The sequence below is a fragment of the Bombyx mandarina genome, chromosome 24 (assembly GCF_030267445.1).
Source record: "Bombyx mandarina strain Sakado chromosome 24, ASM3026744v2".
In the NCBI taxonomy this organism is placed as follows: domain Eukaryota; kingdom Metazoa; phylum Arthropoda; class Insecta; order Lepidoptera; family Bombycidae; genus Bombyx; species Bombyx mandarina.
The window spans coordinates 3,560,408-3,574,562 of NC_143230.1; the positions used below are offsets into that span (position 1 = coordinate 3,560,408).

The window sequence follows — 14,155 nt, forward strand, 5'->3', positions numbered from 1 at the left end:
GCGGAGCCTAGTGCCGTCGCGAACCTACCCTCTGGCGTCCTTCCTCCAATAGGGCGCGTAGAGGCCACTGAAGGCCGGCACGAAGTACACGTCCCCGGTGGAGAACACCTGACCCGCGATGTGCTCAGTGTCCTGGGACACATCCCTGATCAGCCTCAGGTTGTCCCTTAGGAACTTCATAGCGCCGCCCGCCACCGCGATCGAACCTAAGGACCGGTTTGTTACGACGGTTACTTGAGGCGCTACCACTGGTAGGACCTCTTGAATCCGCGCGGGTAGGTACCACCATCCAGTCCATTTCTGCCTTGAAGCAGTGATGCGTTCCGGATTGAAGGGCGGGGCAGCCGTTGTAACTATACTGAGACTTTAGAACTTATATCTCAAGGTGGGTGGCACATTTACTTTGTAGATGTCTATGGGCTCCAGTAACCACTTAACACCAGGTGGGCTGTGAACTCGTTCACCCACCTAAGTTATAAAAAAAAAAAATATTGCCCTTGTATGCAGACGAGCATACGGCCCACCTGATGGTGAGTGGTTACCGTCGCCCATGGACATCAGCAATGCCAGGGGCAGAGCCGAGCCGCTGCCTACCGCGAAACGAGCGGCCCGCGACGCATGTTTTAATTAAAAAACAGTTTGGATAATAGTATTCTTTGTCAAAACATAACGAGGGATGAAAATTTATTTGGTTCAAGCGACATTACACTTAATACGCGACATTTATCTTTGTAATTAAAGGTGCGTTTTATTTTGGTATTAGCATCAACAGTTCGATTGTTTTTAATTGAACTTCAATTAAATTTACTCCATTCAAATAGCTGAAGGATTTATTTGTTGCGATACTGTTTCCAAATTTTCAAGGTGGGTTGTCTATGGGTTTCAGTAACCACTTAACACCAGGTGGGCTGTGAACTCGTCAACCCATCTATGCAATAAAAAAAAAAGAAAAAAAATTAAAAGTTAAGATATCTTTTACTATTATTGGGAGAATTCCCGGAAACTATAACTATTAATTTTACTATATAGATACTTAGCGTGTTTTTTTTTTATTTATTTTTTTAAATTAAAACCTGTAAATTATTTTTTCAGCGGCCCTCAAACTTTTGTAGTAAATTGAATTAGCCCGCAAACGTACGTTGTTTGCGACCGCCCCAATGAATTAAATGGAACACCCTGTATACAATTAAAATATTTAAAAATGGAAGACTCCCAACACCCAAATACATCGTGACCAAGTTCACGTAAACACAACTTAACACTAAACACACCGTGACCAAGTTCACGTTTGAACCCTATAGAACCAACATAAGACTCACCCTCCAATGCGTAAATGGGGGGTTGATCGGGTCCTAATTTATAAGCTATCGTCGTGATCAGACCGTGGGTCGAATTGACCCGTCTGGTTCCGGTGTTGTACAGCAGAAAACACCCGCTGCGGTAAGTGTTCTTCGCTTGGCCGGCGCTCAAACAGTTCTGACCCACGAGCGCAGATTGCTGGTTACCTAAAATCTAAAACGAGAGTAAAGGGTCTAGTAGCAGTAAGTTATGGTACCCGTTTGTTTTTATAGCTTAGATGGGTGGACGAGCTCACGGCCCACCTGATGTTAAGTGGTTACATCAGATGGGCCATGGTGATAGGACCTCTTATGAGTCCGCACCACGGGTAGGTACCACCGCCCAACCTATTTCTGCCGTGAAGCAGTAATGCGTTTCGGTTTGAAGGGTGGGGCAACCGTTTTAACTATACTGAGATCTTAGAACTCATATCTCAAGGTGGGTGACGCATTTACGTGGTAAATGTCTATCGACTCCGCTAACCACTCAATACCAGGACGGATGTGACCTCGTCCACTGATCTAAGCAATAAAAAAATACAGATAACGCAATATGTCAAGCCATGACGTCATTCATAGCGTAATTTAAAAAAAAACTATTTCAAATTAGAAAGTGATTGGACGTTCTCGCATGAAGCCGACCAAGGAATACAATATCGTTTATTTGTAATATCGCGTCTTTATTTAAACCGATATTAATGTATACATTTCTCCGAATACTTTAAATCTATAGATTTATAGTAAACAAAATTAATTGGTTTTAATTAAACAGTATACGTTAGGTATATATTTAGGATGGATAACATTCAATAGATAACTAAAGGCGTTGAGTCTCAGTGGCGTAGCGAGGGGGGGGCCAAAAGGGGACATCATGCCCCTGACGCTACTCACAAACGGGGGGCCAAATTATCCACAAAACAAAAAAAAACTGGATAATTTTTATTTTTATTACAATTTATTTCTGGATTTTTTTTTTATAATTTATATCTTTTGAATTAATTATAGATGATCATATTACACATTTTAGAATCTAGCCTTGTTTTCTCAACTAGATTTTTCGTCCCTAATTGAAACCCGTAGCTTGAGCCTATGACTTTATTTATTTTACTTTATTTATTTTTTAATTTGCGAGTATATTTTCGAATTGGCTAAAGAGGTATTGAGCGCCAATTAAAATCGTTACGTTACTGTTGACTCTTCATTCTCATGTCTCAAGGCAGTAGAGATATACCTGGTCACGACATTTACAGCCTCAAGCACATCCTCGAGTAGAGTCTAGGAATAATGAAAATAAATAAAAATCCATATTTACCCCTGAAATGGATATGCCGTCGAGAACGGAGCCGTCTCTGACCGTGCCGTACACTTCGGAGCTACTCCTGATCTCCGCCAACGTATCCCGATGGATTCCGAATAGCCTGAAACAAAAAGGCGTCTTTGACTTCCAAGACTCATCCTGGTAGGACCACTTGTGAGTCCGCGCGGGTAGGTACCACCACCCTGCCTATTTCTGCCGTGAAGCAGTAATGCGTTTCGGTTCGAAAGGCGGGGCAGCCGTTGTAACTAGCTATACTTGAGACCTTAGAACTTATATCTCAAGGTGGGTGGTGGCGCATTTACGTTGTAGATGTCCATGGGCTCCAGTAGCCACTTAACACTAGGTGGGCTGTGAGCACGTCCATCCATCTAAGCAATAAAAAAAAAAAGACTGGTAGAACCTCTTGTGAGTCCACATAAGTAGGAGATAGAACCTCACCGACACAGCACGGGGTCCCAGTTCAGGGTCTCCAGATTCATGAGCAAAGTCCTCGAAGCGTTCGTCACGTCGGTCACGTGAAGACCGTCTTGTGGACCGCCGGTTAAATTCTAAAACAAAAAACAAAATTTCACACATTACACCGCTGATCTAGTACGGTTAGCAAAAAAAAAACATTTTTTTTATTGTATAAATGGGTCGACGAGCTCACAGCCCACCTGGTGTAAAGTGGTTACTGAAGCCCATGGACATCTACAACGTAAATGCGCCACCACCCACCTTGAGATATAAGTTCTAAGGTCTCACGTATAGTTACAACGGCTGCCCCGCCCTTCAAACCGAAACGCATTACTGCTTCACGGCAGAAATAGACAAGGCGGTGGTACCCACCCGCGCGGACTCACAAGAGGTCCTACCACCAGTAATTACGCAAATTATAATTTTGCGGGTTTGATTTTCATTACACGATGTTATTCCTTCACCGTGGAAGTCAATCGCGAATACTTGATAAGTACGTATTTCATTAGAAAATTGGTACCCGCCTGCGGGAGTCCAACACCGGTGCATCACTAGATACGAATGCACCGGACGTCTTATCCTTTAGGCCACGACGACTTTCTTATCATAATTCGCAGGATGAGTTTCGGTTTGAGGGTAGTCTAAACTCATTCGTTACAATTCGATCGTAATATCTAAAAGCGGTACAAACTTATTCGTAAAAATTGAGACTTCAATCTCGTGTTGCAAACGGGCGAAATGTAACACGGCAGGCGGATCGCGTTATCCAAAAGTGAACCAAGAATCCAACTCACCCACAGAATCCAAGAGTCCACGGTGCCGAATAGCAATCGTTTGTCTCTACTCGCTCGTCTGACTGCCTTCACGTTGTCTTTCAACCAGCGCATCTTCAGCGCGCTGAAGTAAGGCGATATCGGTAGACCGCAGATGTTCTTCAGATAGTTCTTATTCCGGTCCGGCACTTTGGCCAGGATCGCGTCTACCGTGCTATCGGTACGTATGTCGTTCCAGGCTGTTTTTCAGAATTTGATTGAAATAAATTACGCGAAACCAAACTTTAAACTAACGCATATAGGGTACAATATCGTCCAGACAACCTCAAAACTTTAGCTATTGGCTTCGGCGACCACTTTAACCAAGGTATCTAAAGACAGTAACTTAAAAAAAAAAAACTATCTCGATCTCACATCTCAAGACGCCAGCAAAGAGAGCCGTGTACCAATATTTGAATATTAAAATATTGAAATAAATTAATTAAATTGTGATTGGCACTGGTGGCACAACGGTATCCACGCTTAAAGGCTTCGACAAACAGAACGCGTACTTAGTGCGCGTCAGAGCGCTAAACTGACGGCACGCTATGACGCCGAGATGTGTTGTACTACTATGGTAACATACTGTCAAACAGAGAGCCAGCGCTAGCGGTACGCAGCGCTCTGTCGCGGCGGTAGGACGCTTCGACGTTAGGCGTTGTAATTTTTTACAAATTTTATTTTATTTGTGCATTAAAATACTGGATAATGCCCGAAAAATCGATAGAATTAGAAAATAACCCATGCTTATACAATGCCGCATCTGAATCAAATCACTCGACATCTTAATACTTTTAAATTTTCACACTGCTATCGAAAGGCACTATGATTTGGCGAATATTACGTTGCGTCAAGGAGCGTTGGGCTCATCTAGTCAATTTGTGTGACATGAAAAGAGCGCGCCGTTAAAACGCAGCGCTAAATACGCGTTCTGTTTGACGAAGCCTTAAAACTATTCCATATTAAATATGCTTTTAATGCATTATTATGATTTTTTAGGAAGAAACGACTGCTATTGGACCAGAGGCCTTTCCGGTTTCATCAGGACAGGTGGGCGAGCACAGACTCGGCCAGGAGAGATGGGATTTTCTAGCATCTGCCCGAGCTACTCCGGAGCAGACCCTAATAACTCCACTTGCGCATGAATATTGGATTATAAATATATGACACTACATATTTATAGGATATCTTTGAAGAATTCGACCTATGAATATTTTAAAAGACATTGAATAATAAAGATGATTTATTCAAAAAAGTAGACCTGATAATATAATCTTATGGTCACCTTAATGATCTCGTTTAATTGATACATGGGCCATAGGCTCATCTGCCTACAAGGGCTTATTTAAAACTTACCTATGGCGGGGTGCAATGGCTCCCCGGTGTATTTGTCCCAAGCTATAGTTGTCTCCCTCTGATTCGTTATGCCTAAAGTAATGATGTCATCTTTTGAATATCCTAGAAAAATAATGAAACATTGTTATCCATACTAATATTATAAACGCGAATATGAGTTTGTTTGTGATCATTGTGCCTTAACATTGTCAGGAGTACAAAAAGGGTCATACAGAGGGACTCTACCATAATAAAAAAAATCTGTAGTATAGGCGAAGACGCTTCAAAAACATAGTAATGATACGACAAATGGTGACCAGGGGTTTCACAGGAGTATTATACCAATATACTACGATCATCAACCGGCATTTACTGGTGGTAGGGGTAGGGAACCATCCTATTGTCCTAACCATGTCTATTTCTGCTCTTGAAACAGTTCAAGAGTTCAGGTTTGAAGGTTTTACATCCGGTATTCAGTACAATAGAGACTCCCATCTCGTGTCTAATGGAGGTCCTATGCATACCCGCAGTAACCAGTAAAAAAAATAGAGTTAGTCAGAAAACGTATGGCTTGCAAGTTTTATCTTCACCTAATTCTGTTAACTGGTCAATGGCATTTTCGGCACATAGTTTTATGTGGTGCATTATCTCGTATGGATCTTGCTCTGACCAACCCTCGTGGGGCTGCACCTCCGTCTTGTCCATCTGATACGAGGCCAGTTCCTCCGAGCATTCCGCTTCGTATATCTGAAATGGAAATTTTGAAGATTTGCCACTAACTGCGTTTTTGTGTTCCTACCTAAGCTGATAGCCTTGAGAGGCTATATCAGCGTCGCCTTAACTAGTAGGTGAGCTCACGGGGCTCAAGCCTGATGACGTTGCTAACACGAACCCTACCAAGAGCCGTGCTTCGCAGAATCTGCCACCGGATCGGAAACGCGACCCACTGAGAAGATCCGGCGAGAAACTCAGTGGGCTGTGTCTGAGGGTTAACTGCTTTGCCGAAAGAGAATAAATATGACACTAGTCTGGTTATATATGTTTGCTGCTGAATCACTATTGCTCATTGACCTCACGATGCGAATACCGCCGTTCACCATGAGACAGGAGTTTGACGTCTTAAACTCTTCAAACCAAAATGTATGTCTGGTACGCGACAATAACCCCAAAGACGATGGTATTGGCCGACGTTATCCTACAGTACGGTCTTATTCTCAATAACTATAACTTTGGCAACTTGACCAAAAATACCTCCGACATTACTATTTTCCATGGCAGACGAGCTACCTTTGAAGTCAGTAAAACAGGAAAACGAAACATTTAAACATATTTAACCCTGTAACCCGATTTTGATGAAATAAATAGGAATGCTTTTCTTTCTTAAATTGACTATGACTTTTATATTTAATATTCCCGGTACTTAAATACTAGGTATGGGTTTTTGTCTTTCCAGCAGTTTTTTTCTATTGCCCTTGTAGGTAGACGAGCATTCGGCCCACCTGATGGTGAGTGGTTACCGTCACCCATGGACTTTAGCAATGCCAGGGTCAGAGCCAAGCCGCTGCCTACCGTTACATCGGGGCCTACGATGCCTACGATATATCGGGGGTTTACATGGTTTCGTCTTCCTGAATTTATTAGATAGGTATGTTTCTTTGTCATTATTCACCATTATCCACCATAGTTGGCACGTATGAAAGCCATAAATCGGTGACATTGGTAAAATATTATGCCTTGATTGGGCAAATCAGATTAAGAAAAACCATCATCGGTTAAGTGATTTAATCCAAGTATTAGCGTGTTAGTAATTTAACGCAACACATGAAAATTCTCTTCAATTTTAAAATCTTATTGAAATAGTTAAATAAAAAAATTTAGAAACAGTAAACAATTTAAGTGTCGGTTCTTCGTGAAACAAAGACCCAATCATTTCGATAGGTAGGTCGAATATATTTACATTAAATAATTAGGTTTGTTCATTCATAAGATACAAAATGCGTTGATTTACTTCAGATCTAATACACAATAAAAATGGCATGATCATTTCCGGAAGTTCCCACAAGCTTTTAGACATTTTCGTGCTTTTTTACTTACTACAAATCTGACGGTCTTGGTTCCGTCATCTATAACAGCGACCAGGGGCTTCTTGGAGCCGTCCCGGACTGGCATTTCTGGTTCTAGAACAAAATAACCGTTATTTAAAATGGACGGGTGTATTCAACATCATTCAATAGGTGTAGCCAAAGGCATTTTAACACCACGTAGCGCCCGTGTTATTTACCCTAACGCCAGAGGGCCAGACGCGCTTACTAGAACGTAAGCGCGTGGTCAGAATGGAATAGGTACAAATGTAAATAGCTTCATTGATGGACTAGCCATATTTACAAGACTTTGGAACAGATAGGACGCGACGTTACCGTGGCCGTAAATGGTAAAACGCCTGGTGTACATGCTGTATGAACCTGATGTACTCATCAGCCCCATTATTACAATAACCGTACGTTGATCGTAGCAGTTGTTTTAGTTATATGATATCGAATAAATGTAACTCGAAATATAATATTAAAAATGTGTAATTTTCCACTTCACCGGTTGATAACAAAACCGACAGACAAGATAAAAACACCCTTCTTATCGCTGATCCGTAAATTGTTAAACTGTAAACTAATTAATTTTAATCTTGTGAATGGTTAAACAAACATCACGGTTGATTTTATGGTCTAAGGTTAAATATCATGTTTGCAAAAGTAATTAAGATTAGTAAGCTAAATATACCTTTGGGAGTTCGAATTCGGATAATTAGAATATTTGAGGCCTATAAAATCAAAGGCAGCTAAATCCAAGTCTGTAAAATATTCAGGTAAACTACAAAAATCGGCCCTAAACACGTCATTACGGATCCTCCCTATCCATCGAAGTACTGCTCTTGCTAGGGCCAGTGTTAGCAACACGCTGAAATAACTTTGTTCGGATAGCTACGATATTCTTTATTTTAAAGCAGATTTATAAAGAATGAGAATATTACTAATAATCTGAATTTTAAATGATAAAACTTCGTTTATCAGTACTTAGTACAGAGTAAAAATAAAATTATTGAACTGAATTCGTTAGAAATTTAGCTGCATTTGTTATAACATAAAAACACTAAAGCGTATCCAACTAACTAAACAAGATAGCGCCATTGTTAATCCGTTTTACGACATTAAGGCGTTTAGCTGCCTTTGATTTTATAGGCCTCATTTCCTTTATAATTACGAACACCGTCGTTTCCTTACAATTTTCCCAACACTAGATCGGATCTTTCTATATATTTGCACTCTAAGAATTTGCATTACTAGATATTTATCAAAACGGTAAGTATCTTTTAAATTTATCATAATTATAAGTTCCTTTAGATTTTTACAGGGTTTTCTGAATACGTGCTGAGAACATTGACAACGTCTCTGAAAATCAATCCTAAAAAATTTTTGGTGCTTTTGAAATTATTTGAAAAGATAACAGTAAATATTAAGTTGCAAGGGGTATAAGATGGGCATGCCTAATGTTGTAAGAAGTTGCCAAAAGGGAGGTCCTTTGTGAAGAATAGCAACAGTGGTTAAAGAGAGTCCTCCCAGTGATCAGCGGTTTGATCTGATCAGAACAAAACCGAAACAGTAAAACTGTTCTCAGAAGCTATTTTAAACTAGCTGACCCGGCAGACTTCGTAGTGCCTCAATCGAGAAATAAAAGACCTAAACTTTTGTATAAAATAAACTTAAAACAAACAAATGGAGTCTGTCCGACGGGGGACACATCAAAGGCAAAACAAAATTGTTATTTTTATTTAATTCCGAGCATTTTCATATTTATTCACCTTTTAAACCTTCTCTGGACTTCCACGAATAATTCAAGACCAAAATTAGCCAAATCGGTCCTGCCGTTCTCGAGTTTTAGCGTGACTAACGAACAGCAATTCATTTATATATATATAAAGATTTGGAGACGGACAGTCTTGTTGTAAATGTCTATAAGCTCCGGTAACCACTTAACACCAGGTGAACCGGGAGCTCGTCCACCAATCTAGGCAATAAAAAAAGAAACGGACGTTGACTGTTTTAATTAAATAGATTAATCAACTTCACAGATTAAAATAAGTGTGATTTGGATTGTTATCTAGCTAACAGAAAATAGATTAGATCTGATATTTCGTTGGCTTCGTTGCAATCAATTATCTGAAAGCCCTCGAGTATTTGATCAAATCTGCTCACTGTTCAACAATTTGTATTACAATATTTGTTTTCGAAAACACTGTCATGTTGGCAAACCTTATTTCAAAATATTTACAACTTTTTCGTCTGTGTGTTGCATGTCGCGTGACGGTCGGCCGCGGAGTAGGGATAAAGTGAAAGGCGCTCGTCAAAGCAGCCAAGGCCAATATGCCGGCGCCTATAGCTCGCAGCAGCTGACCGTGTAGTATATAGACTATTACTCATTTGTGTCAATGCTCCACGCTATTTTGTTTGTTTTTGTCAGTGTTTAATGTAAATGTTGTTTGTCAGAGTTAAATGTCTATAATGTGAAAAAAAGTTTCACTTTTACCGTGGTTTCATAAAACCACACAATCCTTTTTTTTATTTTATTCCTTCGATCTTTAGTCGAACTTATTTCATCCACCTTATCCTCAGACACAACCCACTGAGTTTTCCGCAAAAAATTATCTGTGGGTTTTCCGATCCGGTGATAGATTCAGCGAAGTACTGCTCTTGCTAGGGCTAGTGTTAGCAACGTCCTCTGGTTAGAGCCCCGTGAGCTCACCTACTCGCCCGGTTATAGCTGGCATAGCCGTTCGAAATTACATGGCATAGTGAGAAGAAAAATAAGGCCTACCGGGTGTCAATTCCTTACCAAAGCCCATAGACATCAACAACATAAATGCGGCCACCCACCTTGAGACATAAATCGAAGTCTCAGTTGTACAACACAACGGTTTCCCCACCCTTCAAATCAGAACGCATTACTGCTTCACGGCAGAAATTTGAAGATAGTACCTACCCCTTGCGAGTACACTAAACGCTTCTGCCACTAATACACAAAACGTATAAGCTTTCAACTTTTTGTAAAATATATTTTAATCTCATTTCGCTTAAGGACTTGACACATACCGCACCTACAAATTTTTACATTTTTTACATACATGAATTTTGGGTTGAACACATCTGCATTAAATCATCCACCAATTAATTCATTAAAGACTGAGTGTAATATTAATTGATTCTAAAGTCCACATATGTATTTATCTAACGTGCGACGCTCACGAAACGCGTCCGATAAACAGATGCAATTAAAAATCGGGAATGAAAAGGTGACCAGTGTTATCTGCGAATTTGAGGCATACATACATCTGTAATCTAAATAGCATTGGTACAAAATTTAAAACTAGTTAGACGGTTTCTTAATTGTTTTTTATTTTCATCTATACTAATATTATAAAGCTGAAGAGTTTGTTTGTTTGAACGCGCTAAACTCAGGAACTACTGGTCCGATTTGAAAAATTCTTTCAGTATTAGATAGCCCATTTACCGAGGAAGACTATAGGCTATATAACATCACGCTAAGACCAATACAAGCGGAGCACCAATAAAGAATGTTTCAAAATCGGGGATTTTTTCCCTTTTGAGAGCTTCCGCTGCGTGCGCTGCGGAAACGGTTATAGTTTCGCTAAAATTATGTATGAAAAAATTGTTCCCCTTTAAAAGATCTAAAAAAAGTCCGCAACGGCATACATCTATATGTTAAGGTTGGCTCACTATAGCGTTTTTATGCCATAATTTTTGACATATAGTAGATAAAAAATTATAGTCGAATTGGTAACTTCCTCTTTTGAAGTTGGTTAAAAAGCGTGATTTTGGTACCTTAAATAACTCCTTAACATTCTATTATTCAAAAATATTTTCATTTTCTACGTAAATGAAGAGGCGGGTAATATTTAGCGCTATGCCAAAGTAACTATTTCACGCGGACGAAGTCGCGGGCAATAGCTAGTCTAATATTATTATATAAAAGACTCGTGTCGCGGTGTTTGTTGCCAAGCTCCTCCGAAATAGCTAAACCGATTCTCATGAAATTTTGTTTGCATATCGGGTAGGTCTGAGAATCGGTCAACATCTAATATTTCATACCCCAAATGTTAGGGGTGGTCCACCTAAAACAAATATTTCCTATACATAATGTATATGGCGAAGCAACGTTTACCGTGTCAGCTAGTTATCTTATATTACTGACGCGATTGTTGAGGTAACGGCTACTTAATAAGCACTACACACGACTGACATCTTCGTCGTCCGGGACCACTACAAGGGCCACTATACTTTTTACTGGTGGTACGACCTCTTGTGAGTCGTCACGGGTAGGTTCCACCACCCTGCCTATTTCAGCCGTGAAGCAGTAATGCGTTTCGATTTAAAGGGCGGGGCAGCCGTTGTAACTCATATCTCAAGTTGGGTGGCACACTTACGTTGTAGATGTCTATGGGCTCCAGTTACTTCTTAACACCAGGTGGGCTGTGAGATCGTCTACCCATCTAAGCAATAAAAAAAATCAAAACGTCGGAAATACTATATTAAGATTACAATAAAACACGTGAGATTAAATCGTAAATGTAGCCTTAATTGTTTCAAAAACCAAAGCACAAAAAAAACTAGCATTGATACAACTTGATCTCTTACCAAATAGTTATGAAATTAATGATTTAAATGTAAATTTTCCATTTCGAGTTCAGTATCAAAATCGAAATATTTTTTTTTATATTATTGCTTAGATGGGTGGACGAACTCACAGCACACCTGGTGTTAAGTGGTTACTGGAGCCCATAGACATCCACTACGTAAATACGCCACCCACCTTGAGATATAAGTTCTAAGGTCTCACGTATAGTTACAACGGCTGCCCCACCCTTCAAACCGAAACGCATTACTGCTTCACGGCAGAAATAGGCAGGGTGGTGGTACCCACCCGCGCCGACTCACAAGAGGTCCTACCACCAGTAATTACGCAAATTATAATTTTGCGGGTCTCATTTTTATTACACGATGTTATTCCTTCACCGTGGAAATCAATCGTGAACATTTGTTGAGTACGTATTTCATTAGAAAAATTGGTACCCGCCTGAGATTCGAACACCGCTACATCGCTCAACACGAATGCACCGGACATCTTATCCGTTAGGCCACGACGACTGTTTGGAAGGTAATGCCTAGTGGAAGGTAATGCCTAGTGTAAGGAAAGCCTAAAATGGCTAGTCGATTACTTATTGTAACATACCAGAGGCACGATCAAACCTTTGCTTTCTCCTATCGGATTACGACGGCTATTGGTAATGTTTCCAAGCCGCTCATATCTCGTATGCATACGCGAGTTCCAGAGACTTGGATCACACGCAACGATTTACAGATTTTTGTTCACTTCGATTCCGATTTGGCCCCTACGCCCGATACATTAATAGAGTACGGCTTTTGAGACAATAGTATTATGAACTTAGCACTTATAATTAAATCTATATTTATTAGACGACCGAAATTGCAAAGTAACATAACTGGAACCGAAAAATATTTTCGCGATTCAACAACACATCATCGAAAAAAAAACATTTACAAATTGTAATAAACTTACACAGAAAATATAATGTTTGTTTCAAATTACATCATCATTTACCGGCATGCAAAAAAATACGAAAATAATAATAATAATAACAGACCTTCACTCATAATGAAAAGTTCACAACACAAACAATAATTAAAAAAAAAAAAACTATAGTTTAGCCAACATAAGAAAAAATATTCCCTCCAATTTTATCTACGAACATTTAAATAAAAGCGATATTTTAAAATAGGAACTCGTGAAATGCGCGCGTTCCCGCGTACATGCCACTTCACACTGCGACCAAGAAATCATACGCTATAATATAATAAACATATGACATTGCGAAATACTAGGAGGCGCGGCGTGTATTCAATACTATACACACACAATAGACACACACCCACACGACAGGTTTATCAGTTATCTGTGACGTTTCACGCTGTCACAAAACCCATAAGTTAGGGAAAAACGTTCGTTCATTGAGATTAGGGCCAAATAAACAAACAACACCAAGTTTTTCGCATGCTTGTATAGGAAATATTCTCACATTTATTTTTTATCTGTATGGTTGAATGACCTTGCCGCTCAGAGTAAAAGTAGCGAAGCAAATGTTAATTACTAAATAAGGTTACTTTGTGTACTGTAATGATTTATTTGTCATACCACAATTTTTTTATTTTTTATTGCTTAGATGGGTGGACGAGCCCACAGCCCACCTGGTGTTATATGGTTACTGGAGCCCATAGACATCCATAATGTAAATGCGCCACCCACCTTCAGATATAAGTTCTAAGGTCTCGAGTATAGTTACAACGGCTGCCCCACCCTTCAAACCGAAACGCATTACTGCTTCACGGCAGAAATAGGCAGGGCGGTGGTACCCATCCGCGCGGACTCACAAGAGGTCCTACCACCAGTAAAAAATGAAACACCATTTCACAAAATGAAAATGAAAGTTTTCGTTTCGGAATATGTGCATAATATGACAATTGTTATTTCCAAGAGTTAATTTGACTCCAAACGTTTGGATCCATTTGAAAGATGAGTAAACTATTTCGAATTTTCAGTATCAGTAAATTTGTTTACGCGACAAACGACGCCGCATTAATTAAGACAAATAAAACACTATTTGGTATTCAAAGAGAGTAAGCACGAAATTCGAGCCATAGACACAGCCCACTGAGTTTCTCGCCGGATCTTCTCAGTGGGTCGCGTTTCCGATCCGGTGGTAGATTTTGCGCAGCACTGCTCTTGCTAGGACCAGTGTTAGCAACAATCTC

At 39.9% G+C, this 14,155-nt stretch overlaps 1 protein-coding gene across 8 annotated transcripts in view; it reads right to left on the reverse strand.

The window, feature by feature from the left end:
* Positions 1-14,155, reverse strand: part of Gk2 (Glycerol kinase 2) — a 48,328-nt gene that overhangs the window by 13,089 nt on the left and 21,084 nt on the right. For 6 of the 8 annotated variants that reach the window (XM_089738200.1, XM_089738197.1, XM_089738198.1 and 3 more), the window contains exons 2-9: positions 7,353-7,435; positions 5,849-6,005; positions 5,280-5,381; positions 3,906-4,123; positions 3,094-3,203; positions 2,650-2,755; positions 1,320-1,512; positions 29-206 (exon numbers count right to left, since the gene is read on the reverse strand). In XM_089738200.1, the coding sequence (XP_089594326.1) occupies positions 29-206; positions 1,320-1,512; positions 2,650-2,755; positions 3,094-3,203; positions 3,906-4,123; positions 5,280-5,381; positions 5,849-6,005; positions 7,353-7,427 (1,139 nt within the window). In that variant the 5' untranslated portion in view covers positions 7,428-7,435. Of the gene's footprint in view, positions 1-28; positions 207-1,319; positions 1,513-2,649; positions 2,756-3,093; positions 3,204-3,905; positions 4,124-5,279; positions 5,382-5,848; positions 6,006-7,352; positions 7,436-12,990; positions 13,174-14,155 lie in introns of those variants that run through there. The other 2 variants (XM_089738199.1, XM_089738195.1) reach the window with 1 other exon arrangement.